This window comes from Schistocerca cancellata, chromosome 12, assembly GCF_023864275.1.
Source record: "Schistocerca cancellata isolate TAMUIC-IGC-003103 chromosome 12, iqSchCanc2.1, whole genome shotgun sequence".
Classification (NCBI taxonomy): Eukaryota; Metazoa; Arthropoda; class Insecta; order Orthoptera; family Acrididae; genus Schistocerca; species Schistocerca cancellata.
This window is the reverse complement of record NC_064637.1, coordinates 21653390-21676968: the sequence shown is the minus strand read 5'-3', so window position 1 is coordinate 21676968 and position 23579 is coordinate 21653390. Positions and strand designations below refer to the sequence as shown.

General features: G+C 43.1%; 1 protein-coding gene across 2 annotated transcripts in view; it reads left to right on the top strand.

Moving 5' to 3' along the window:
• The window catches only part of LOC126109576 (uncharacterized), a 558983-nt gene that overhangs the window by 31376 nt on the left and 504028 nt on the right, over positions 1 to 23579 (top strand). For both annotated transcript variants that reach the window (XR_007523689.1, XM_049914608.1), the window contains exons 4-6: positions 248 to 396; positions 9327 to 9569; positions 15780 to 15980. Coding sequence is in view for 1 of the 2 variants with exons in the window: in XM_049914608.1 (XP_049770565.1) it covers positions 248 to 396; positions 9327 to 9569; positions 15780 to 15980 (593 nt within the window). In the remaining variant the exon portion in view is untranslated. The remainder of the gene's footprint in view (positions 1 to 247; positions 397 to 9326; positions 9570 to 15779; positions 15981 to 23579) is intronic.

Here is a 23579-nt window from a genome sequence, read left to right as displayed (position 1 = left end):
GTAACATTGTCATGTGTAAAAGAAATTTTGCTTCCTCCTGCAATTGTTCAGCAACTAAGTTAAAGAGCATTTCTCTCTATTCCTTCAACAGCATATTTCATTCACAACACGAGTGACGCATGATTGATGCATGTAGAGTGTAGAGTCTTGGGGTAGATGATCCTGGTCTAGGAGGAAGTGTGGCCGTTGTAGGACTTGTAGTATTACAGCTTTCAGTTACTCGTATTAGACACCTGTTTTATTTCAGATCAAAAAGCTTCAAGTTTGCTACATGAAATTCGTGAGCTGAACAACCTAACTTTGACTGTGAAAGCAGCATCTCAGCAGCTTGAGAATGGCATGAAGCTAATGTGTGACAGTAATTGCATCGCATCGTACGGCAAGAATGCTAAGCAGGTAAGTGAAGAGGTCTACTACAGCATTCATTTTGTTGTTAATATAACTGTATGTATTTGGTTGTTGAGGGTGTTACCTTGCTGCATTCATTAAGTTATTTGCACGTTCAGTGTGCCAGCAAAGGTACTTTCATAAAAGAAATCTGTCCCCCCCCCCCCCCCCTCTCATATCTTCTAGATTCATAGAGCAATTTCATTATGATACTATTCCTAAAAAACAGGAAAAATCCTCCTCAGAAAGTTGGCATAGTGTTTCCCTCTCAAGCTGTGTGCGAAAACCACTTGAGTGGTGTTGCAGAGGAAGCCACTTCTCATCTCGACTTAGAAAGTATCATTCTCCATTTTTTTATATAACCTGATCCTACTGTAGGCAGCATTGCAGAGAGCTTTCATATACAGGTAGAACCTTACATAGCTATTCTTTGACATCGGTCCATTAACAGACAAGTATTACGCAAATGTTCTGTGAACTCAGATTGCAATACCTGGAGGCAAGGAGGCATTCTTTCAGGAAATCACAACTGAGAAAAATTATAGAACTGGAATTTGTGAGCAATGGGAGAATGACCCTACTGCCCACCAATATACATCTTGTGTAAGGGCCACTAAGAGGAGATTAATCAGGGCTTGTACGGAAACAGTTTTTTGCCCCTACCTCCATTTGAGAGCACAAGAGGAGAGGAACTGCAGCTATCCACAGAGGTCCAGTGTAGGCTGTGATCATCACATGACAGTGAAACTTTGTAGACATGTTCAGATGGAATGATTTATGCGTGGGAAAAATTAGTTCAAATTTTGGCCACCAGACGCAAATGTGGTGGTGTTAATTAGAGATGGGCAAAACTGTTCTTTTCAGAGATTGGATCAGAACTGTTCACTCCCTGAAATGAATTAGCTCTTTTTCATGACTCACCACTCATTTACAATAGAAAATAAATGGAAGGCACATTGCCCTTTAAACTTGGTTTATTCCAGTACTATACCTGTATTTTGATCTTATTTGATCCTATTTTGAAGTAACACAGATAATGAGTAAGAATTTTGTATTGTTTATTGAAATTTCCACGATATGACAAAGTTTTTGATTATTGATTTATTTTGCACTATCGTGGTTCTTTGGGTGATCGGAAAATGTTGTAACTTGAGATTTACATTAACAATATATTTGGCTATAATGTATTAAAATTTCATTAACCTCATACAAATACATCGCAAGCCATATATTTTTAAAGTGAACGTTTCCTTTCGAAGGCGCCTAAAATCGCAGAATCCGTACCAGAATAAGAAAAAAATATGTAAATTTGACTGTAAAACGAAAGTGCTGCATATAGCCTTACGCAGAATAAAACAAGGAAAATATTGGTGTATCACATTTTGCGATAAGTTTATCGGTTCGCTCGTAATTAAAGCGTAAATTCGAGTGTCCATAATAAAAATCCTATAGTAAGAGGAGTCATCAGGAACCTAATCTAATCAGTTTAAACAAATAAAAATAAAATAAAAACAGTTGATGTATACATAACATAATAATGTAATATACATAGCGGTATTACTACGAAGAACAATATCCAGTGGGGACGAACTCCGATGCAGAGGCGCTGAGTCGAGCAGGTCGAGCTGCGAGCTGTATTACTGCGTGAGCTGAGACCGCAGAGACCAGAGTGACACCTGAGTCGCTTTGCTCGACGCTCTGGCTAGAGTCGAGATGGTGGGGTGAGCGTTGAGCGGGCGAGTTCCGGGGGGGGGGGGGGGGGGGGGGGGCGGTGAACTCAGCCGCTCCGAGACAAATCGTCCGTTCCCTTGCGAGCAGGTTTTTGTAAGTAGTTACTATGTTATCCGCTAGGTGGCTCTCTGTCCTGTTGCTCGCATCAACTGCCCAGAGGGCAGGACGTGCGACTGAAACGATCGCCGACAGAGTGCGATGCGAAGTTAAGCTGCGCCAGACACTGCACAGTGCACACGGCAGACGACGCACAGAGACGGCACGGCATATGTGAAACACAAAATCCAATGGGGCACTGCACAATGCAGGCAACCAAGGTAGAAGCAGGTCAGAGGCCGGCGCTGGCTGTGTTGTGTGGCGTGCACTGTGCTCTGGGGGGGGGGCGGTGAACTCAGCCGCTCCGAGACAAATCGTCCGTTCCCTTGCGAGCAGGTTTTTGTAAGTAGTTACTATGTTATCCGCTAGGTGGCTCTCTGTCCTGTTGCTCGCATCAACTGCCCAGAGGGCAGGACGTGCGACTGAAACGATCGCCGACAGAGTGCGATGCGAAGTTAAGCTGCGCCAGACACTGCACAGTGCACACGGCAGACGACGCACAGAGACGGCACGGCATATGTGAAACACAAAATCCAATGGGGCACTGCACAATGCAGGCAACCAAGGTAGAAGCAGGTCAGAGGCCGGCGCTGGCTGTGTTGTGTGGCGTGCACTGTGCTCTGACCAGCAGAGGCGCTGCTGATATGCTCCGTCTCTCTCTCTCTCTCTCTCTCTCTCTCTCTCTCTCTCCCTCTCTCTCTGCCGTGGGAAACGTTTGGAGCTACCGTTCTTTTTTTCTGAATCACTGATTGTTCACTCCTTTGAAAGATTGAACTCCATGAATTAGTTCAAGAGCGGATCCCCCATCTCTAGTGTTAATGTTAGAAAGATGTATAGAAATGTACCCATATGTAATGGATTAGGAATGGGACATGGGCAGAAAAGGTCAAACAAGCAAGAAAGTCATAGCATTGTTTTTATTTTTAATCTGTTACACAATTCATTCAATACGAGCACCAGAGACATCGAGATGCTGTGTCTGTGAAATGATGCGATCGACAGTTGGCCGCAGCAGTTCTGGTAAAATCTGAGCAACGTATTTCTGTTTACTGGCCTTCAGAGCACATAGAGACCAAATGTGTCCCAGGTAAACACATTATTTTAGATCTTCCCAGTACCAAGTCACGTGGTTTCATATCTCGAAGGCCATGCATCTAGAAAATCTCTAGACATAAAACGATCACGGAAGGTTGCATTAAGCAGATCTTTCATCGGGCGAGCGACACGAGATGTTGCTCCATCTTGCATGAAAACAGTGGCTTCCACAGAGTTGTCTTCCAAAGCAGGAATCGTGCTGTAAGAGGACATCTCGATAATATGAATTTGTCACTGTATAGGTACTCACGAATGCACATTACACGATTTCATACAGGAAGGACAATGGCTCTTGAGTGTAACACAAGGTTTAGCAGTACCCCAAATTCGGCTGTGCTGTGCATTCACTGCACCTTGTAGTGTAAAATGTGCCTCATGGCTTCAAATGATGTCAGACCACATGTCATAAAATTTGATCTGTGCCAGAAACCGAAGAGCAAATTCAGAATGTTGCTGCTGATTCAGAGATTCCAGTCACTGCACTGTCTGGATGTTGTGCAGATACTAGTGTAAAATAAAACTCAAAACTTTCCGTACTGTTGAACATGGGATAGAAAATTTTCGTGACACAGTCCAAGCACTAGCAACATCTGGGGAATGTACTGCACAGTCAGTTACAAAAAAAGCACCTCGTCAATACAGCACGGATGCCATATTGTCGTACAAGGTACAGTGCCAGATTTACACCTGGTGGCCAAAAGTGAACCAAGTTTTTTCCAGGTGTTGACAGATGTGAAAATTACTGAACTATCAGTTTAATAAGTCACAGCTGCAAAATACTAACGTGAATTCTTTACAGATGAATGAAAAAACTAGTAGAAGCCGACCTCGGGGAAGATCAGTTTGGTTTCCGTAGAAATATCGGAACACGTGAGGCGATACTGACGCTATGACTTATCTTAGAAGCTAGATTAAGGAAAGGCAAACCTATGTTTCTAGCATTTGTAGACTTAGAGAAAGCTTTTGACAATGTCGACTGGAATACTCTTTCAAATTCTGAAGGTTGCAGGGGTAAAATACAGGGAGTGAAAGGCTATTTACAATTTGTACAGAAATCAGATGGCAGTTATAAGAGTCGAGGGACATGAAAGGGAAGCAGTGGTTGGGAAGGGAGTGAGACAGGGTTGTAGCCTCTCCCTGATGCTATTCAATCTGTATATTGAGCAAGCTGTAAAGGAAACAAAAGAAAAATTCGGAGTAGGTATTAAAATCCATGGAGAAGAATTAAAAACTTTGAGGTTCGCCGATGACATTGTAATTCTGTCAGACAGCAAGAGCAGTTGAACGGAATGGGCGGTGTCTTGAAGGGAGGATATAAGATGAACATCAATAAAAGCAAAACGAGGATTATGGAATGTAGTCGAATTAAATCAGCTGATGCTGAGGGTATTAGATTAGGAAAGAAGACACTTACAGTAGTAAAGGAGTTTTGCTATTTGGGGAGCAAAATAACCGATGATGGTCGAAGTAGAGAGGATATAACATGTAAACTGGCAATGGGAAGGAAAGCGTTTCTGAAGAAGAGAAATTTGTTAACATCGAGTATAGATTCAAGTGTCAGGAGGTCATTTCTGAAAGTATTTGTATGGAGTGTAGCCGTGTATGGAAGTGAAACGTGGACGATAAATAGTTTGGACAAGAAGAGGATAGAAGCTTTTGAAATGTGGTGCTACAGAAGAATGCTGATAATTAGACGGGTAGATCACACAACTAATGAGGAGATACTGAATAGAATTGCGGAGAAGAGGAGTTTGTGGCACAACTTGACAAGGAGGAGGGACCGGTTGGTAGGACATGTTCTGAGGCATCAGGGGACCATAAATTTAGCTTTGGAGGGCAGCGTGAAGGGTAAAAATCTTAGAGGGAGACCAAGAGATGAATACACTTAGCAGATTCATAGGGATGTAGGTTGCAGTACGTACTGGGAGACGAAGCTGCTTGCACAGGATAGAGTAGCATGGAGAGCTGCATCAAACCAGTATCAGGACTGAAGACGACAACCAACTACTACTACTACTACTACTACTATAAATAATTCACTCTGTGCTGTCTAGACTAAGAACAGATAAACAATATAAGGCAGTGAGAAAGTAGAGGATAGGCTGCAGCAGGTGGAGCATGCAGTCATTCGAGCAAGCCAGTGGATGTGGAGCAAGAGCTAGTGCATTCTGTACTGGTATTTTGAGTTCTGTCACGGGGAGAATTTTCTCAGAGAATGCTATTTAAGTTGTAAGAGAGAAATGCTTGTTTAGACACACAAGTGGTGTGGCTCTGTGGGTAAGTTCCTTGCTTCACATGCAAAGATATGGGACAGATCCCCATTTAGTCTTGATGTTTCCTTCATTTCACGTACTGCCTCTTTCTCCTCTGGACAACTGTCTCTTAATGTGGAAAAATACCAGTTGTGCAGTGGTACGGAGTGCGTCGAAGTGTACCACACCTCGACTCGCTAGGAAGAAAACGGCATCCCACCTCAAACAGGACCGCGTCTAGTAAACCACTACGGTGTTGAAGACAATCTGTAGGATAAGGACAACTATAATTTTTTGTGTTAAAATAATCAGTTGTGTAGCAGTTGTCTTAAAAAGCAGTGCCCCATAATGTTGTTTCCTCCCCATGCATAGACATGACTATTTATGAGTCAATGCCAGATTGTCAGTAAAATAGTTCACTGTAACTGGACAAAGCTAATGATGTTCTTCTTATTATAACATATCACTTCATAAAAGTGATAACTTACTACCTGAACCAGGTGTAGAAGTATGAAACAAGAATTCCCCTATAGATAGTGTTAGTCATCAGTGTAGGGCCTGTGAGACCGCGTCTGCAGCTCCATCTGCTTCCTGAAACGGCTGATGACGAATGTCAGTGCACACGAATCAAAGTTCCGTACATCGGTATCTGTTTCAAACCTGTAAACTTGTCAAGTTTTTTGCTTACAAACTAAGAGTTACGGACAAGATTCATTTTTTTGATGTGAGAAACGAGTGTGGGAAACGACCGAAAAAGTTAGAAGACAACCAATTGCAGGTTTTGAAGATGATGGGGAGTGGGTGAGGATGATGGGCAGTGATACTCAAACTCAACAGGAACCCCCAGAACAATTGAATGGAACTCAAAAAGCCATTTCTTTTTGGTTGAAAGCTATGCAAAAGATGCAGAAAGTGGGAAAATTGGTTCAGCATGAACTGAATAAAATACGGAAAGCAGATCAAAAGACCACTTGGGAAATACTACTCACCAGATAAAAAGAAAGTCGTTTCTCCATCAAATAGCGACAGGTGATGAAAAATGGATAATTTTGAGAATACTAAGTGTTGTAAATCGAATGTGAATCCAGGCAAACCATAGACATCCAGTGTAAGACCAAATTGCTTTGGAAAAAGACGATACTCTGTTTGGTAGGACCAGAAGAATGTCATTTATTATGAGCTGCTAAAATCTGGTGAAGCCAATCACACTGATCACTGCCAACAATAAATGATCTATTTAATTCGAGAATTAAGTAAAAAATGACCAAAATAGGGAAAAAGACAAGTCGTATTGCTCCGTGATAACACCCCATCTCACAGCAAAATGGGTCAGGGAAATGACCCAGGCATTCAGTTGAGAAATACTAGGTCATTCTGCTTAGTTTTCAGACTTGGCTTCGTCCTATTATCATCTATTTGCATCTGCTGGAGAGGTGGGAGAAATGTATAAACAGCAATAGAGATTATTTTGAATGAAATATTGTCAGTCAGTTTCAAACAGATGTGTAATTATTGCAGCCAAATTCCAGTGACATACAGTACTTATACAACTGCTATGTTTCCAGTGAGTGATCGTCATCAGCACATAGGAATTTTGTTAAGTGGGTAGTAAGTGAGAAGTAGAGAATTTGTTTAAATGTGCATGAAATCGGGAGGACGGACATCTTGTTTCCACAAGCAACTGGTTACCACAATACAGCACTCTGTGGAGATTCACCACTTCTCAGAGACAGCACTGCCCCAGAGAACCCTGAAGCTCGTAACAAAAAAGGAAAGCAGAAGATACATTGTGTCTAGCCCATAAATTGGAAAGACTGGTCATTTAATGTGAACAATGTTAATGTTTATGGACTTAAATGTAGTAAAAGAAGTGTTTCCTGCTGCAATATTCAATCAATATTACAATGTTTTGTGAACAAGGTAAGCTAACCTTAGCAAAGCAAAAGGGGATCTCAGGTAATTGTATTATGGTTCTTATACCCTTTCAACTCATTCCTAATTTAACTACAAATTAACTGAGGCAGAACACAGGTAACATTTCATTTATGGCATTCACATCAGAACTATCAATATTACTGAAATTTCAACTGCTATAGCAGTAATGTGTGACAAGCTGGGAGTTTTGGTCGGACAGGAAGTGTGTTAAGATAGCCGAAGTTATGGCGACCGCTCGTGTAAAAGGGCCCTCGTAGTTCTGTTGGTACATTGTTATATATAAGTGAAACGTGCAACTGGTAACATAAGAAGAAAATTCTCTCTTGTCGTACTAATAATCCTGTGACATTACCGTATTTACTCGAATCTAAGCCGCACTTTTTTTCCGGTTTTCGTAATCCGAAAAACCGCCTGCGGCTTAGAATCGAGTGCAAAGCAAGCGGAAGTTATGAAAAATGTTGGTACGTGCCGCCACAACTAACTTCTGCCGTCGAGTATATGTAGCGCTATGCAGGCATGCTTTGTAGGCACAAAGATTAATACTGGCGCCAAAACCTCTGCGTCAGTAAATAAATAAACAAAAATAGTGGAAGACGAGCTTTTTTCTCCGCCGCGAGTTTCGACCACTGCATTTTCATACATTATCCAACGAAGTAAATACAAATTCCGTATTGTTCATCTTCGAATGTAGCACAATTTCAGTATACTACGAAAATCTGACTGGCAAGACTGTTTGGGATGTTTGTCAATATGGCCTACTCTACGTTCTGAATTTTTTCCTACCTGTGAGAAGAGATGGTTGCCAATAGGAACCTGATGAAATTTGAATCACATACAGTATTCTCTTCACCATAAGAATAGTATGAATATAAACATTTTGCCATGTATTCTTTTGTGTTTGCTGCTATCTCATTTAAGTCCTGTCTGCCTAAAACTACGAAACTAGAGTGAGACAACAGCAAACGTGGAAGAATATACGTATCGTGTCATGTTTATATTCGTATTATTCTTATGTCTAATAGTGATAGTCAGAAATGAAGCACGGCAAGTGACTAGATTTTTAAATCTAAGATGACTCTAATTTGTGTGCAGAATTTGATGTAATAAAGAAGTGGCCGCAACGATTTTCAAACAGAGAAAAATTTTCGCCTAACTCTCGTTCAGAACATGTTCTATCATACGGAGTCTATTATTTGATTCTTGTTGAACATTATCAAAGAAAGCAGCTGTGTAAGTAACAACAAATAGCAGTCTCTTGCCATTGTTTCGCTAATGAGATGATTCCTCTCTCTCTCTCTCTCTCTCTCTCTCTCTCTCTCTCTTTTTTTTAAAATAATGCGACAAACAATGCATGACACGGTGCAGTAATGCATTTTCATCTTAAGAGTGACGCAAACACCTATAACAAAGAAAACGGCACTTACCAGATCAAAGCAAAATAAGCAATCGATTCAAACCAGACGAAGCACGTGAAAAAGGAAGGGTACCCGTGTAAATACGGACGGAGTGCCTGACGCATAGCAATGGCTAAGTGGTAAAGCTTAACTGCTAAGCTTAAGACTCGAACCAAACTACTGTAGCTGTATCGTCATTCGTTTGACCTAAATTGTGTCTCATATTACAATGGACCAACTTTGTTTCGATTTGGAGGTGCGGCCTAAAACTTTTCTCTCCCCTTGAATTTCGAGTCTCAAATTTCATGTGCAGCTTAGATTTGGGAAATTTTTTTTTCCTTTATTTCGAGTCTCATTTTTCAGGTGCGGCTTAGATTCGAGTGCGGCTTAGATTCGAGTAAATACGGTACAATAATACTACACTCTCTGTTACTAGGAGCAGCAGTCTTCACCATCAGAAACTCCTTCCGTGGTCGAAAAATTTATAGCAGAACAGGAGGTGGTGATTGCAAAACTCGCGGAGTCTCGCATCTCGGCACCACCTGAACCGACGCCAGATGTAGGATTGTATGCTGAACTGATTGAGGCAGAAGTTCACAACGTAGCCCTGGAAAAGCAGTTGAAAGAGAATGAATCTAATATTGAACTGGCCACTGATAGTCTGGTGCAGAATACTATGGTAAGTACTACGAGACTTCCCAGATTCATTACTTTTTGTGAATAGTTCCCGAAGAAATGTGGACAGTTGTCTTATTAACAGAGCATGTTATCACCCTGTCACTGAAAATCTGAAAAAATTACTTAAATGTTTGTGCTGTTATGGTTGTGGTCTCTAATCAAAAGATAAGTTTGATGCAGCTCTCCACAGCTGCCTATCACATGAAAGCATCTTCATTTCTAAATAACTGATGCGGCCTCCATCCGTTTGAACCTGCTTATTGTAGTCATCCCTTGTTCTCTCCTACAGTTTTTACCCCTGGCACTTCCCTCCGTTAGAAAATTGACAATCCCTTCGTGCCTCAGGATGTGTTCTACCAACTGATCTGATATTTTAGCCAAGTTGTGCCATAAATTTCTTGTTTCTCCAATTTAGTTCATTAGTTATTTGATCTGCCCATATAATCTTCCTTCTTGTCCAAACCATATTACATGTCTGCACAATGCTACACACCATATGATTATCTGCAGGAAAGAAGGAAAGACTTCCCAACCCTTAAATTTATCTTAAATCTTAGGAAACTGCTTTTTTTCCCCAAAATTTAATACTTTCTCCCAGACAAGAAACAAATTGTTTATAAACAGAAGAAATGTGTCAAGAGTCTTGAAATGAATACTTCAGTATATACAACACATTATTCCATTCATCCCACTACAGATGCAGTTCTTTGAAATAGGAAATGTATTGTCAATCTCATAGGAAAAGAGCATACTTCAACAACATGTTCTATCAGTACGAATGTGATACTCCTGCATCTGTTTTATGACTTGACTTCATAGCATGTAAGTGAATTAGATCGTCGCAATTTTTTGTGGAGATCATAATACCAGACCTGATCGTATCCCCAGCAAATAAAACAAATTGCATTTATACACCAAGGCAATTACTGATCGCAAACTTTCACTTGGCTGCCGGTTGTAGAATGCTGGGAGTAGAGGCTCGCATTTGGCTCGTAGCACATTGGCTGTTGCGACAAGCCCCACCTCCTTCTCATAGGACAGCCAGCTTACAGCTGCAGCTTATAAAAGAAATGGAATAAGCATCACCTTAATGTTTGAGTAATTGAAAACAGTTATTACTACAATATAAGTATTACTTCCAAAAACAATGAGGAATGTGTAGGTAGAACTAAAATCTTACAAAACTAGTTGCTTCCACTGCAGTTGTCCATGGTTGTGTCCATGCTAGTGGACAGATTTGGTGATGCTGGATGGACACGTGTTAATGACAGTGTTGTCAACGGCAATTTTCATCACACTGATGCGCCTCCAGTAATCTTCCTCCAGCTCTCACATTTTCAACAGTAAGGTTCCCACCCTCACTGGTGATATACTGATAGGCAGCATTGGCGAGATTTGACATGTTTCCGGCAGAGATATCCGAGGTAGCATAGTGGTTTGCAATGTGGACTCGCATTTGGGAGGATGATGGTTCTATCCTGTGTCCAGCCATCCTGATTTAGGTTTTCCAAGATTTCCCTAAATCGCTTCAGGCAAATGCCGAGGTGGTTTCTTTGAAAGGGCATGGCCGACTTCATTCCCCATCCTTTCCTAATCCGATGACTGATGACCTCACTATTTGGTGCCTTCCCCCAAATCAACCCCCCCCCCCTCCCCCTTCTCAGCAGAGATATCCCTCATAACATTTTGTTCTCTGAATTGTCGTTTCAGTTTGGCCTGTGCAAACTCGGTTGCATTCAGATTGCAGTTTATGGTGGCAACTAAATAAAATTTAATGAAAACAAAATATGATCCCTTTCCACAAAACCAATAATTAACAAACTTTATACTCAACACCCCTTCTGGCTGCGTTTCTGCCATTTACAAAATCAAGCTGACTCGGACATAAGTTGCAAATTCCCGTATTGCACAAACTTTCTCATGCATACATTTGCATAGTTCTAATGAAATATCACATTCTCAGCTTATGTATGCCATTCTCCCTCCATCCATCCCTCCCTCCTTGGCTGTAGTTTCAGTTCATACAAAAGATGAATACTTTACGGTCCGTAATTCAGTTTCACAATGCCAGCACCGTTACTGTTTGTTTTGAATAAAAGTTTGTATCTCCAGAAGTATGGAGGTTATTGATTTGAAAATTTAACACTATGGTTGTGTTATCAAAAGAATTTGGTATACAAAGTATGAAATAGATTAATATTTAATAGTACTACTTAGATTCGTAGAGGGTATGAGGAATGTATTGCATGCAGCTTTAGTCAAGGACATGGCTCGCACGGCCCAGTAGCCAGAGTGTGTGAGAAACAAAATCTGCTCTCCTCATGGCTCCATGCCAAGCTACGCTTTCAATGCAAGATGACAACTCATAATACAAGGGAGGATTGAAAAGTTTCGGAATCACCACAAGAGTTCAGCACTATTACAACACATATCACATATATTCATTGGACTGTTGCCTGTAAACACGTGCCACATCAGTACTCTTGGGGAAAAAACTGTTGTGGTAATGTGGCTCTGTTGTTGTTCCTGCAAAGTAATTTGCGAAGAGTAAAAAATTGAGATTCGAGCAGTTAAGTACTTTGTACAGAAAGGTATAAAAGCAAAGGCATTGATGCCGATTTCCAGAATACACTGGAGGACTCTGCTTCTTCATATACAACAGTTGCCAAGTGGACAAATGAATTTACATTCGGTCAGGAGTGCTTAGATGATCCGCGCAATGGTCAGCCGAGACGTCATTACTCCAGAAATAATTGCAAAAGCACACAAATTGGTCACAGAGGATTCAAAGCGTGTGAAATTGCTCATGCTTGCCAGATGTCATCTGAAAGGGCATATCGTATTTTAACTGAAGAATTGGAAATGAAAGAATTATCTGCAAGATGGGTGCCGTGACTCTTGACGCTGGATCAAAAACGCACGAGAATGGACATATCAGAACAATGTTTGGCCTGTTTTAAGAGAAACAAACAGGATTTTTTCACCGGTTTGTGACCACAGATGAAACTTGGGTGCACTACTATACCCCAGAGACAAAAACAGCAGTCAAAGCAGTGGAAACGTGCCGATTCTCCGCCACCGAAGAAAGCAAAGACAACTCCTTCAGGTCATGGCATCAGTGTTCTGGGAAGCAAAAGGGATCCTGTTTGTACATGTAGATTATCTCCCCACTGGGCAAAAAGTTACTGAAGAATACTATGCTAACATCCTGGACAAATTGCAACAAAAAGACCAAGGAGGAAAGTTAGCAAGGAAGAAAGTGATCTTCCCTCAAGACAATGCGCATCCGCACACATGTACCATCACCATGGCAAAATTACACAAACTAAGGCATTAATTGTTGCCACACCTGCCTTATTCACCTGATGTAGCTCCACTGGACTTCCATATCTTACAAAAACTGAAACTTTTTCTTGGTGGATGAAGCTTCACTTTAAATGAAGAATTGATGGCCGGAATTGGCAACTGTTTTGCAGGCCTGTAGGAAACTCATTTTTGAGATGGGATCAAGGCAATGGAACATCGTTGGACCCAGTGCATTAACCTACAAGGAGACTACACTGAAAAATAACAAACATTTCAGTGATGTAAGTACTTTTTTTTTTATATTTCGTTCTGAGAACTTCTCAAACTGCCCTCGTAACTTGCTGTGGTACAATCAGATGGCAATTTCTCGTCGTGCCTACTGATATGCTGTACAGGGCTGTTCACGACACAGTCCATCAACCACAGGTGTTGTTGATGAGCAGCGGACATGTTGAGCATTTACAGTAATGCTGCAGGCTAAAGCAATGAACTAAAATTTGTACTGTACTGAAATTGGAATCCTGGGTTTCCTGCTCACTACACAGACATGCTGATGTTATGCCAAAGTTGCTGCTGCTACCAGAGCTGCAGTGAATACTCTCGTAATCTCCCTCCCATATACAAATTCCAGTTCACACCTCAGCCCATTGCTATTCCACTTCTAAGTTCGCATCAGTATTGCAGAGGCTCTCCAATATTGGAATAGTGCCTTGGCAGTGAGTGAAATGGGATTAATCCTGCCTGTACATCGTGTAAGTTGATGTTTCTGCCTCAGCCTATATCATTACTGTAGATATAGGTGAGGAACATAAACTGTATGTGATTAATCTTGAGTGCTTGTTATAAAGATAATCTTTACTGAAAATTGATTGTTATGCTAATTATTGCTTTTATAACAATGGAAACAATTAATTTTTGATAACGTAATGTAATTGAATAGATAAGATTTACTCGTCAACCGGTGGCAGAACACAGATAGAACACAGCATCTTTCCTTTCCATCCCGTCCGTCAAGTCTTCCCTGACACGCAGTTCTGGGTGATTTTCCCCAAATCTGTGCCTTTTCCTGGACCTCTCCAGTCCTTTTCCTTCGCCTCTCTTCCTTCCCCTTCAGCTCTTCTGCCTATAGGAGCAGCCTCTGCCTCTGAAAGCTTGCCTAGCAACCTAATTATTGCTTTTGTATCGTACAAAGTGCTATCTGTTGGTTATTTTGCACACTTTTTGGTTTCAATAAAACCCTATGTCATTTCAAGCATGTGTAAATTTTTACATCACTACCTATGTTATTTTGCGAAGTATTGAATTTTCAAGTGTTAAGACTTTTGGCTCACCCTGTATTATTAATAATTAATGTGTACTGCTCTTCTGAGTCGGCACCAATTCACGGGAGAAATCGTATACAAAATAATAAAAACGTGTCACTGAACAATTATTACTGTCAGTCGTGACTAATGCGTGTGGCCAGTGGTTGAAAATACTGCTACAGTTGTAAGAGTCTTTTATTTAACACACGAACAGTTTTGAGCTATTAATATGCCCATCTTCAGTTGTCGTACTGGAAACAGTAAGAGACCGGAAATAATTTTTACACTCGGAAAATGCACAAAGAAAACAAAAAATCCATAAATTTAAAAACTGGCAGTCGGGCTAGGTGCTGCGAAACGTAAATCGGTGCCAAAGTGACGTCGGGCAGCACTACGGAAGACTGCCCGGATAAAGAAATGTGTAAATAATACCGGAACACTTACGCTCGGTACTGTGACCCCGAGGGCCGTGTCGGACGAGTAGAAGACGTGGTGTGCTACCGATGGGCGCAGGTAATACATTACATAAATTTTATGTCACAGCTTCCACTCGGTTTTACTACAGTTCTGTGCTGCCTCGGTCGACATCTTTCTTTACCGTGCGTAATGCACTGTTAACATTTTTTGTGTAATGTTTTTTAATGTAAATCACCAATTCAGATTGGGAATGGCCGGGCTAGTGGTCTCGCGTTCTTCCCGTCAATAGATGGCAGTACCTCTGCCACTCTGGTTTACCAGTTTGCTTCCTCCTTCGTGCCTGCTCTACTCCGAGCTGTGCACTCGTTGGTAGCACACCGCACCTTGTACTTGCCACTGTGGCTCTCGGAGTCACTGCACCGAGTGTAAGTGTTCTGGTATTCTGTGCATATTTCTTTACCCGGGCAGTCTTCCGTAGTACTGTCTTGTGTCACTTTGGCATTGACTTAGGTTTCACAGCACCTGGCCCAACCAACAATTTATAAATGTTTTCAAATTTATGGATTTTTATGTTTATTGCTTGTAAAAATTATCTCCTATAACTTCCTATTTTCAGTAAGACACCTGAAGACGGGCGTATAAGAGCCCGAAAGTGGTCGTGTGGATTAAGTTTTGAGAACAAGAGTCGGTAATATTTAGTATCGATATATTTTAGGTCGGCACCGTAACTGGCGAGCTTTTAAAATTACCGTAGTTTTACAGGATTGTGCTACCTGACCACGAAATTGTTCCACTTGACCTCCTGTAGGCATTACCGAAAACGTGCAGTGGTGTTACAGTAAACAACTAGAGTTGTGATTAAGAAAAGTGCATCACACTGTGAATTGCTTTAAGACAGTTGTGCATATACTGTCAAGTGGTTCAGCATGTCCTCACGAAATATCACGGTGAGATCTCGTGATAAGCTGACTACAGTGCCGCCACCCTAAGGTGCAATAATATTGTTTGACTAATACTACTGATAAGGTTGTCGATTGACTGTTTTGTGGGCAGTGACAGCTGTCCTTATACCAGGGATGTTGCAGCTGTGTCAGATATTTAGCACGGTAGCTGGAAAGAAAGCAAATCAATTTGTAATTATATACTTGAATTTTTTGCAATGTAAATGTTCTGTCCATTTTCAGCACGCATTATCAGATTCAGCAGACATAGAAGTTGTAAGAGAATGGGCAAAGCTTCAAGTTACGAGACAGACTAGTGATATAGTCTGCCGTTCACTGAAGGAAATCATTTCGGCTGGTAGCTCACTTCGTTGCGACAGAGACTTCCTCCGTGTTGTTCTACTTGATGCTGAAAAGAAACTTAATGCACTTGATGAAAGATATGTAAGTATTAGCTTTTGTCCTACATACACATTACATATGTAAGCTGAAATAATATACCATTGGACATATGCAGTGCATAGTTCTAGTAACTAACTACTAAAGCACTGAGTGGTCTGTATTTCCAAATACTTACTTCTATTCTTTCAAAGTGTTGTTGTTGTTGTTGCCGCAGTCTTCAGTCCAGAGACTGGTTTGATGCAGCTCTCCATGCTGCTCTATCCTACGCAACCGTCGTCATCTCCGACTAACTACTGCAACCTACATCCTTCTGTGATTTTTACCCTCCATGCTTCCCTCCAATACTAAATTAGTGATCCTGTGATGCCTCAGCAGGTGTCCTACCAACCGATCCCTTCTTCTAGTCAGGTTGTGCCACAAATTTCTCTTCTCCCCAATTCTATTCAGTACCTCCTCATTAGTTACGTGATATACCCACCTAATCTTGAGCATTCTTCTGTAGCACCACATTTCGTAGGCTTCTATTCTCTTTTTGTCTAAACTATTTATTGTCCATGTTTCACCTCCGTACATGGCTACACTCCATACGAATATTTTCAGGAAAAAAGCCTTCCTGACACTTAAATCTGTACCGATGTTAACAAATTTCTCTTCTTCAGAAACACTTCCCTTGCCATTGCCAGTCTACATTTTATATCCTCTCTATTTTGACCATTGTCAGTTATTTTGCTCCGCAAATAGCAAAACTCATCTACCACTTAGTGTCAAGTTTCCTAGTCTAATTCCCTCAGCATCACCTGATTTTATTCGACTAAACTCCATTATCCTTGTTTCGCTTTTGTTGACGTTAATCTTAAATCATCCTTTCAAGACACTGTCCATTCCGTTCAGCTGCTCTTCCAGGTCCTTTGCTGTCTCTGACAGAATTACAATGTCATCTGTGAACCTTAAAGTTTTTATATCTTCTCCATGGATTTTAATACCTACTCTGAATTTTTGTTTCCTTTACTGCTTGCTCAATATACAGATTGAATAACATTGGGGATAGGTTACAACCCTGTCTCACTCCCTTCCCAACCACTACTCCCCTTTCATGCCCTTAGACTCTTATAACTGCCATCTGGTTTCTGCACAAATTGTAAAAGCCTTTTGCTCCCTGTATTTTACCACGGCCACCTTCAGGATTTGAATGAGTATTCCAGTCAACATTGTCAAAAGCTTTCTCTAAGTGTAAAAATGCTAGAAATGTAGGTTTGCCTTTCCTTAACTTATCTTCAGAGATAAGTCGTAGGGTCAGTATTGCCGCCCCCCCCCCCCCCCCCTCTCTCTCTCTCTCTCTCTCTCTCTCTCTCTCTCTCTCTCTCTCTCTCTCTCTCTCTCTCTCTCTCTCTCTCTCTCTCTCTCTCTCTCCCCCCCTCCCTCTCTCTTCATCCACTGTGCTGCTACCTCTGGTTGTTACGGGAGGTGGAGGGTAAAGTGTTGTCGCTCCGTCAACAGTGTTGCCATTCTTATTACTCCAGTTACACTGCTTATGTAATCTAAAAGAAATCAAAGGTGAGTCTATTTGCACCAGTGCCGATACTTTTGAATTTATTCACCATTCCTGCTGAATAGACGGCAAATGTTAGATTTGGGATGATGTCGTGCGCTTGAGTAATCCAGTGCCTGTAAATATTGAAATATTCAACTTTTTAGCTTCTTGTGATTCCTTGTAAGGTCTACTGTATCATTACTCCTTTCAATACTTATTCCCATGTTAGCCATAATGGGGGGAATTGAGTATGGTTTGTAATAGACAGCATTTAACTAACTCACAAACACCTGTATATTTTATACTGTGTATTTTTCATGTAGATTTTACAAAATACTGCTCCATTTTCTCAAACAAACAGAGATTTGTACCTCTCACAACTGTTTGTCCCAACCAGAGAAGGGACTGTCTAAAAAAGTAACAGAAAAATCATGGAAATTTGCTTTTTATTTTGCAGTACTGATTCTGACATATCAATGATTATACTGGTTGTTACATAAAACTGCAGTTGTTATGTAATAAGTACATGCTGATTCTTAGAAGTCTTTGGAATGACCTTTTTCACAAAATTCCTATCATGTACTAAGCAACATCACATGTTTAAATAGTGATCAGATATTAAAATACATTTACAGCAGTCTTCAAAAGTTACAGAAATCAGATAAGCTACACACAGTCCCCACAGTCTCAATGTGATCAGAGAATGGAAACGTGGTCCAAGTAGTCTGTGTTCTTATCATCTTTGAAACTGACTAAGTTCAACCGTGGGTGATTTTAAAGCACCTGTAATACATTAAAAAATGGTGACGTTGGTTTATCTGTCAATTCTCTACAAGCTCTTGCAAATACATATACTTCCTAATCCAAGATACTTACCTGCTATAAACTTCCAGCTTCATTTCACATTCTGATATATCACTGGTACATGTGGACAGGTAGGCATCATATTTCTGTGTGTTTGTGGCACAGACAATACAATAGTGTACGTGATTAGGTCCCTTAGCTGACAAAACTGGGAAGCTGCCACATCATAGTATAGGCACAACTGTTGTGGCATGACCAAAGATGATGAGTCTGATCTGTGGGTGACCAATGATATCAGGTAAGCTATTGGTGCAATATTCACTGACATATATTTGTTATTCTCACTTGTGCTATCTTATTAAAAGTAGAGGATCGAAACTCTTAAATCATAAGACATGCTGCATGTAATATTAGAAACTACAGTACAAAGTCCATCTACAGAAAATTATGTTGGGCTTCTTAATGAGGTGTGCCAGTCAGTGTAGAAAATGAAATAATACTGATGTAGTAACAAATGGTATGACCCGCCAGGTTAGCAGAGAGTGCTAATGCGCTGCTTCCTGGGCTCAGGTAGACGCACCAGCCCCAGATCGAATCTGCCCAACGGATTAACGATGAGGGCTGGTGTGCCAGCGAGCCTGGATGTGGTTTTTAGGAGGTTTTCCACATCCCTCTAGGTGTAAACCAGACTGGTCCCCACGACCCACCTCAGTTAAGACACGCAGACATTTGAAACGTGTTTGCACTCATTCATGATTTACACTAGATGCAGACAGCTGGGGTACACTGATTGTGTCCTGGGAGGGGGGGGGGGGGGGGGGGGGGGGGGTTACGGGGTGGCGGCAGGAAGAGCCTCCGGCCAAATCAGATAGTCAGCACTCCAACTCTGTGAAAGGTGCGGGACAAGGTGCAAGCAATACTAAGTAACAAATGGTACATTAGAACCAGTTACAAATTTTATATACCATAGCCAGTACAGTTATTTCAACAATATATGACAGTACCGATGTTGGATTCTACAGGTGTTGTCTGAGGGAGGGGGACCTACTTTAGATTGCCTGTATGAGGAATCTAAATTACTGTAAAAGTCAATGCAGAAAGAAAGTATTAGCTACTGTTTTGTGGAAGATAGCCTCATTTACAGCTTATATTTGAAAGTCTTGTAGTACCAGCTGATTCATAGCTCTTACATGTCATGTTACATGTACAAATGTAACATTCATTGTCTAAAAATATGCCGGGCATAGACGTGGGGCATATTAGTCACACTAAAAGCTAAAATCTCCATTGGTAAATTATTAACAGGAGGATCATATTTTCCTCAAAACTGTAGCTACTACTTCCATTTCGCATAAAGTTGTTGTTATAAGCTTTAATCGCCAATAATTGCGTGGATATTCAAACACACTCACTTGGAAACAATAGCTGGTTACATGACAACAACTCAGTATCTCTCATTCGACTGCCGTGCCGTGCCGTGACACGCGGCCAGCGCCGTTCGTAGCTAGGTGGCGCTCCCACGCTCAGCCGAGTTGCGGAGCGCCTCTATCACCATTTGCGCGTGCTGTCATGGCGGCACTGTTAAATGTCGTGGCACTGTCACAACACTTTTCTCCCCTTGAAAAAAAAAACACTCACTTCCTTGGAGACATGGACAGTGAGGAGACATCCGTGGCCTCTTGTGAGGCCCCGAGAACATCCCACGGAGAGACACGAGAGTATGGTCGAAAATGTCCAGGACGGAAGCTCGTCTGTGGAACGTGCCTCCTGGACGAGATGATGGGTGAAAACTCCGGAGCAGCATCCGTAGGTGTCGTGGACCTGGGGGTGTGCTCCAGCGAGATGGGTCCCGGAGAAGGCGGCGTATTCGGAAGCGGTAGAGACGTCGGCTGCATAAACACGTACGGTAGATCGGCAGCAGCTACAGGACTGGCTTCTCGGGCTGGTGGAGGCGAAGGAAGGGGCGGTGGCACCGGCGTGGCCACCACTCGTGGGCGCATCTGGTCGTAATGGCGAACAACCGTGCCGTCGTCCGTACATATTTCACAAAGCCGGTGGCCGCGAAGAGCCTTGACCACCCCTGGAATCCATTTAGGGCGAGATCCGTACCCTCGTGCCCACACGTCGGCACCCACCGAGTATTTTCCCGCACTAGGGGACACAGCACAAGGCCTGACAGGGTGAAGCAGGTGCAGTAGAGTGCGCGGTTGGCGGCCGTGCAAGAGTTCAGCAGAGGCGTGAAGCGATAAGAACTCAGAAATTGCAGCAGAGCGTCATCTGTGGAAAAATCACTAAGGAATTTTTTCATCTGGCTTTTGAAAGTGCGGACAAGGCCCTCGACCTCCCCATTCGATTGCGGATGGAAGGGCGGTGCTGTAACATGACGAATCCCTTGTCCAGTACAAAAATCACGGAAGGTCTGCGAAGAGAACTGAGGGCCATTGTCCGTGACGATCGTGGATGGAAGACCTTCTAGCGCAAAGATTTTGGTCAAAGCCAGCGTCGTCGCCGCAGTGGTGGGTGACGGATACCGAACAACAAATGGAAACTTCGAGACGGCGTCGATCAACAGTAGCCAATAAGTACCGAGGAAGGGGCTGGCAAAGCCAGCGTGCACCCGTTCCCATGGCTGCGCCGGATCAGGCCACGGAGAGGGCATTGTACGAGGTGCAGCCAGTCGTTGAGCACACTGACCACACGCAGCAATCGTGTGGGCGATGTCCAAATCAATACCGGGCCAATAAACGTGCCTGCGGGCCAGGGACTTAGTCCGAGAAATCCCCCAATGGCCTTCATGCAATAGTTTGAGAACATCTTTGGGAAGAGAGGCTAGCACCACGACCCGTGGAGATGCGCCATCTGTGGCCAGAACAACACCACCATCACGAACAGACACGAAGGTGCAAGGCATGGTAGTTGCGAAGGGGATCCGATGCCCGGCCTTTGGTCCTGTCCGGCCAACCCCGTTGAACAAAACCGATCACCTGACGCAGGACCGGGTCCTGCGCAGTACCTGACGTGACCTGCGAACCTGTAAGTGGAAAACCCTCGACCGCACGACGTTCTTCCTCATCAATGTGGAAACAGAGTAGTTCATCACGATCGAAAACCGGGTCGGGGCCCATCGGCAATCACGACAATGCATCAGCGTTGGTGTGCTGGGCCGTGGGGCGATAGTGAATCTCATAGTGAAAACGAGAAAAGTATAAGGCCCAACGTTGCAGGCGGTGAGCTGCCTTATCCGGAAGCGTTGCCGATGGGCTGAACAGAGAGAGACTAGCGGCTTGTGGTCGGTGATGAGGTGAATCTTAGAACCATAAAAAAAAAAGCGCTGAACTTTTATAGAGCATAATGATAGCGAGCGCCTCCTTTTCGATTTGAGAGTAACGCCGTTGTGCATCGTTGAGGGTCTTGGAAGCATAGGTGATGGGTCGTTCCGACCCATCCTCATACCGATGGGCGAGAACAGCCCGTAGGCCATACTGTGATGCGTCAGTCGCCAGAACCAAGTGCTGACACGGACAGAATGTGGCAAGACAAGGCGCCGACTGCAAATGAGCCTTCAGGCGGACAAAAGCCTGCTCACACTCGTTGGACCAACAGAAAGGGACGTTTTTGCGTAACAGCTGATCAGAGGATGAGCTACCGCCGCTGCGGATGGATTGAATTTGTGATAATAAGCAATCTTGCCTAGAAACGCCTGAAGTTCTTTGACCGTAGACGGCCGGAGTAGAGGGTTAATGGCCGCAACGTGCTGACGTAGAAGACGTATACCCTCACGGGACAAGTGGAAACCAAGATATACAATGGAGGGTTGGACGAACTGTGACTTGTCCAGATTGCACTTCAACCCAGCCGAATGCAAAACCCGAAACAGTGAACGCAAATTGCGAAGGTTCTCCTCAGTGGAGGCCCCCGTAACAACAATGTCATCCAGATAGTTGATGCAGCCGGGAACGGAAGCCGTGAGCTGTTCCAAAAACCGCTGAAAAATGGCCGGCACGCTAACGACGCCAAATGGTAATCGCTGGTACTGATACAACCCACAAGGAGTGTTGATGACGAGAAATTCCTTGGAAGAAGCATCCAACGGCAACTGGTGGTACGCCTCCGATAAGTCAAGTTTGGAAAAGAGCTGGCCCCCAGTGAGCTCGGTAAATAACTCCTCAGGACGGGGAAGAGGATAAGTGTCAGTGAGGCTCTGAGCGTTGACAGTGGCTTTAAAATCGTCACACAATCGCAGACTCCCGTTGGGTTTAGAAACCACCACGATTGGCGATGCCCATTCGCTGGAGGTAACAGGAAGGAGAATCCCTGAAGCTGTTAACCTGTCTATCCCAACCTCGACAGGTGCACGCAACGCCACCGGAATAGGGTGTGCCCGGAAAAAATTAGGGCGAGCTGTAGGTTTAAGAGTAATGTGGGCTTTAAAATCCTTGGCACGACCCAGACCAGCAGAGAACACGGACGGAAATTCAGAACACAATCCATCCAGCTGTTGATACGGAATATCCTCAGAGATGAGGTGCTCATCATCATCAACGGAGAACCCGAACAACTGGAAAGAATCATAACCGAACAGGTTTTCAGTGCCCGCATGATCCACCACATAAAACGTGAGGGGCCTAACAACAGACTTGTAGGCAGTGGAAGCATCGAACTGGCCAACGATAGGAATTTTCTGTTTATTATAAGTTCTCAGATTTCACGTAACTGGAGACAAGGGAGGGGAGCCCAACTCCAAATACGTGCGAGAATTAATGAGAGTTACTGCAGAGCCAGTGTCCACTTGCATGCGAATGTCTTTATCCAGAACACGAACAGTAACAAACAACTTATTTGTTTGAGAAAGCACACAGTTAACATCCGTGTCCGATGCCTCGTCCTCGTCGACAGGAACTTTAGGGGACCGACATACAGAAGCAATGTGGCCTTTTTTCCTACACGAAGTACATGTGGCCCAACGTTTCGGGCACGTGGCCCCGTCATGCTGTGCGAAACAACGTGGACGAGAAGGAAGTGCGGAACGAACCTGTTTCTGCGGTTGCTGTTTTCGCTGCGAGCGTCGCGGCCCAACGCGACGTTGTTTACGTGAGTGAACCGCCGCCACATCTTCGTTCCCCTGTGAAACAGGCAAATTGTCCGTGTCGAAAGTTGACTGTACAGACGTTCAATCCCGTCTCCAGCCATCCTGATTTAGGTTTTCCGTGATTTCCCTAAATCGTTTCAGGCAAATGCCGGGATGGTTCCTTTGAAAGGGCACGGCCGATTTCCTTCCCAATCCTTCCCTAACCCGAGCTTGCGCT